This window comes from Calidris pugnax, unplaced genomic scaffold (genome assembly GCF_001431845.1).
Source record: "Calidris pugnax isolate Ruff unplaced genomic scaffold, ASM143184v1 scaffold245, whole genome shotgun sequence".
Classification (NCBI taxonomy): domain Eukaryota; kingdom Metazoa; phylum Chordata; class Aves; order Charadriiformes; family Scolopacidae; genus Calidris; species Calidris pugnax.
This window is the reverse complement of record NW_015090982.1, coordinates 1,480,082-1,483,466: the sequence shown is the minus strand read 5'-3', so window position 1 is coordinate 1,483,466 and position 3,385 is coordinate 1,480,082. Positions and strand designations below refer to the sequence as shown.

General features: G+C 61.5%; 1 protein-coding gene across 1 annotated transcript; it reads right to left on the bottom strand.

Moving 5' to 3' along the window:
- Positions 1–326: 326 nt before the first annotated feature.
- On the bottom strand, positions 327–3,112 carry LOC106894752 (probable E3 ubiquitin-protein ligase makorin-2). The gene is made up of 8 exons (XM_014953610.1): positions 3,096–3,112; positions 2,249–2,368; positions 1,837–2,135; positions 1,490–1,581; positions 1,167–1,387; positions 825–935; positions 628–751; positions 327–540 (listed from the first exon to the last, which is right to left on the bottom strand). The coding sequence occupies exons 1-8, from the start codon at positions 3,110–3,112 to the stop codon at positions 385–387; spliced, it is 1,140 nt and encodes a 379-aa protein (XP_014809096.1). The 3' UTR covers positions 327–384.
- Between the last annotated feature and the right edge of the window lie 273 nt (positions 3,113–3,385).

Genomic DNA, 3,385 nt, shown 5'->3' with positions numbered 1-3,385 from the left:
AAACCCCCATTCCCCCCCCAGCACCCATCCCAGTTTCCCCCTCGGCTCCCATAAGATCTCCCGTGGGTGCAGAGCACGGCACCATCCAGGAGGTGAGGGCAAGAGAAGGGGGGATGTTGTGCCCCACTGCCCTGAGACCCCTACAGCTCTGTCACCCCCCAGCTTCCAGGGGGGTAGCGGGATGCCAGACCCGCTGGGGGCTCAGCCATGGACACGGGGCTATTTCCCCCTCTCATCCCACCCCTGCAACACCCTCCATGCTCAGAGCCCCCCCAACCCAATGCTGGGAGCAACGAAACACCTCAAAAATAGATGCTTCCCCCTCCCAGAAGACATTTCCTCGCTACCAACAGCACCCAGGCCCCATGGGGCATCCCCCATGGCTTAGTCGGAGTCGCTGAAGTCCATGAAGAACATCTCGTGGTCATAACCCAAGCGCCGAAAGCGTGTCTCCACCAGCGAGAGCGCCCATTCGAGCAAGCAGAAGTCCTCGTCCTCCTCCTCCTCCTCAGAGCTCTCCGAGGGAGAAGGGCTGAACTCCTGCGGCACAGCAAGGGAGGGTGAGCCCCGGCCTCGAGCCGTACAGCGTGTCCCAGTCCCCCCGCCAGGATGTGCCACCCCACTCACAATGGGCACCCTGGGCCGCCTGCGCCGCGGTGTCCGTCCCGCAGGCAGCTCGTGCAGGTAGATGCACTCTGACTTGAACGGGCAGCGGCCACGGTTCCGCACAAAGAACTTGCACCGGATTTTCCTGGGGGATTCAAAGCACCAGTTGCGAGTGCAGCTCCAAGAGCAGGACAGAGCCCGCCGCACCACACACTCACCCCGTCCGCGCCTTGAAGGTTTCGATGAGCTTCTCCTTCTCACCCGCGTCCGAGACCCAGTACTTGTGGGGGATGTAGTAACTGGAGGTGACCCGGCACTGCGGGCAGGCCCTGCGGGGAGGCAATGGGTGCAGGTGGGTCTCAGCACCCACTTGGTGGTCCCACTGCCATGGCCTCATCCAGCAGCCCCATCCCCATCATCCCCATCCCTACTCCCAAGCAGCTGTTCCCAAAGGAAAGTTGCTCCAATCCCAAAGCCGCACCGCCAGACCCAAGGAAGGATTTTGGGGTGCAGAAGAGGGCACTGGTGACGACCCTGCCGTGTCCCCCATCCCCGCTCACTTGATGACCACGCTCTGGAAGTCCCGGCTGCGACGCCACTTGCGGATGCAGCTCAGGCAGTACGCGTGGCTGCAGTTCGGCAGGATCCCAAAGACCCGCTCCTCCGGCAGCGGCTTCTCGTACACCCGGTCCATGCAGATGCCACACACCACGGCCTCGCTGCGGGCCCTCAGCACTGCCGGGGGGACCAGGGGGGCCGCAGCGCCCGCCTCCGTGGGGACCTGCAAGCAGAGCAGCCCCCCAGCTCCATCACTGTCCCAGCCTAGGGGACCGACGTGGAGTGACGGGGACTGTGCGGCCCCAGGAGACCCCCCCAAGCCCACCTCTGCAGGGTCAGTCCATGTCGCCGTCTCCACTGTCACCTCTCTGGGGTCAGCAGAGTTTGGATCCAGTCCTTGCCCTCGTGGTTGGGATCCTGCAGGAAGGAGAGCTCTTAGGAAGGGAAAAAACACATCCCGGCCCACTGTCAAAGGGGCAGGCTGGCTGCTTGGGGGGCACCAGCTGAGAAGTTAAGGTCCTCACCCTAAAAAAGCTGCTACAGAGCTTTCCACAGCCCCAGAGATGGAGGGAGGAGGATTTGGGTCAAGAGCAGACACATGCCCAGGGTACCCCACCATGACCACCCCAGTACCCTCAGCTCTGCTGGTCCCTGGGGCACCCCAGCACCCACCTGAGGCACCCCGAGCTCGTGCAGGGACAAATTCTCCACCCATAGCCCCACGGGGGACGTTATCAGGTGCTGGGATGTTCTCCTTGTCTTTCTCTTCCTCCTCAATCTCCATGCTTGAGAACTTGAAGGCCACACGCATCACACTGGGGACAGGGTGGGCCAAGCTGTGTCGGGATCCCCCCGGGCCCCGGGCCCCAGCCGCAGGCCCACTGTGGGGCTCCGAGCCCCAGTGGCTGGGGGGCACAGTGGGCAGGGGGCCATAGAGGGTCCCCACTGGCTCATCCTGGATGTGCTGGAAGCTGGAGGAGCCCAGGGACAGAGAGACAGAGGGTCCCATCAGCCCGGCATGGCACCTCCTGGCCCCCCCAGCCCATCCTTGTGGCATCAGGCCCCCTTCCCCGCTGCCCCTTACCTGCACCGCTCGCCGTAGCTGCAAAACCCGCTCTGGAAGTACCTGCAGACCTGGGCTGACTTTCTGTCGTGTGAGAAATGGCAGTTCTGGCCCCAGCGACAGAATCCGCGGGCAAAATTCCTGAGAGCCGGAGAAAAAGCGTGGCCAGAGTCAGCCCCCACACCCCAGCCCTCCAGCCCCACTGCCCCGGCCACCCCACATCCCCCGGGCACTGCCTCTCCTGGATGGGGCTCTGAAAATATGGCCCCATCCGGGGCCCCCCTGGTATTCAAAATTCTTCCCCAAACCCCCAGATACTAAAAGTTCTCTAGAGCTATAGTAACCAGCCTGGAGGGGAAGGGAAAAGTGAAGGAGTGGGGGAAAATGCTCCTCCTTGTCTCCCCCATAGATTGGCTCTCCGAGGAGAAAAGGTAATAGCTTCTGAGAGAAATTTAGCACACTCTGGTCGGATCTGTCGTTATCTCAACCCTTTGAGCCCCACGTCGGGCACCAAAAAAGGACTGCTGTGATTTAACCTGGCAGCGGGGTAAATAAACTCCTTCCCACAGCAGGACGGGGGAGAGAATTTTCAGGGGAAAAAAAAAAAAAAAAGGTAAAACTTGCGGGTTGAGTAAAAGATAGTTTAATGGGACAGAAAAAGAAGGGAGAATAATATAATATTTTATTATTATTATACAGTAAGTCAAGCGATGCAGGAGGGGATTGCTCAGCGCCCGCTGACCGATGCCTGAGAAGCCGGAGAGTCCTTGACTCGGTGCGAGCGCCGCTGGGCAACAGCCCAAACATCCCGGATTTATCAGCCTGTTCCCATCCCCAATCCCAAACACCGCGCTCCCTTATCACCTACTGGGAAGGAAACTCCATCTCGGCCCAAACCAGGACCCACCCATTAGCTTTATCTCCCGGCTAATTGCGAAGAAAACGAAGCCCAGGGCTGAGGGGGGTCTGAGTGGCCGCTGCACAAGGCTGGGGGCTCCCCCCGGTCTGGGGCGGGGGGCCATGGGGACAAGCCGGGGGTGCAGAGGGCTGGGGCAGCCCCCCCGCTCCCTGTGGGGACAAGGAGAGGGGCAGGGGTCTCCCGGCTTGGGGGTGAGAGGAAGGGGGTGAGCAGCCGGGGCTGCTATCGGGGACCCCCAG

Coding starts and splice junctions, on each gene's coding strand:
- LOC106894752 (XM_014953610.1), bottom strand. Junction 752..824: donor ACCTTCAAGGCGCGGACGGG/GTGAGTGTGTGG, acceptor TGAATCCCCCAG/GAAAATCCGGTGCAAGTTCT. Junction 541..627: donor GGCGGCCCAGGGTGCCCATT/GTGAGTGGGGTG, acceptor GCTGTGCCGCAG/GAGTTCAGCCCTTCTCCCTC.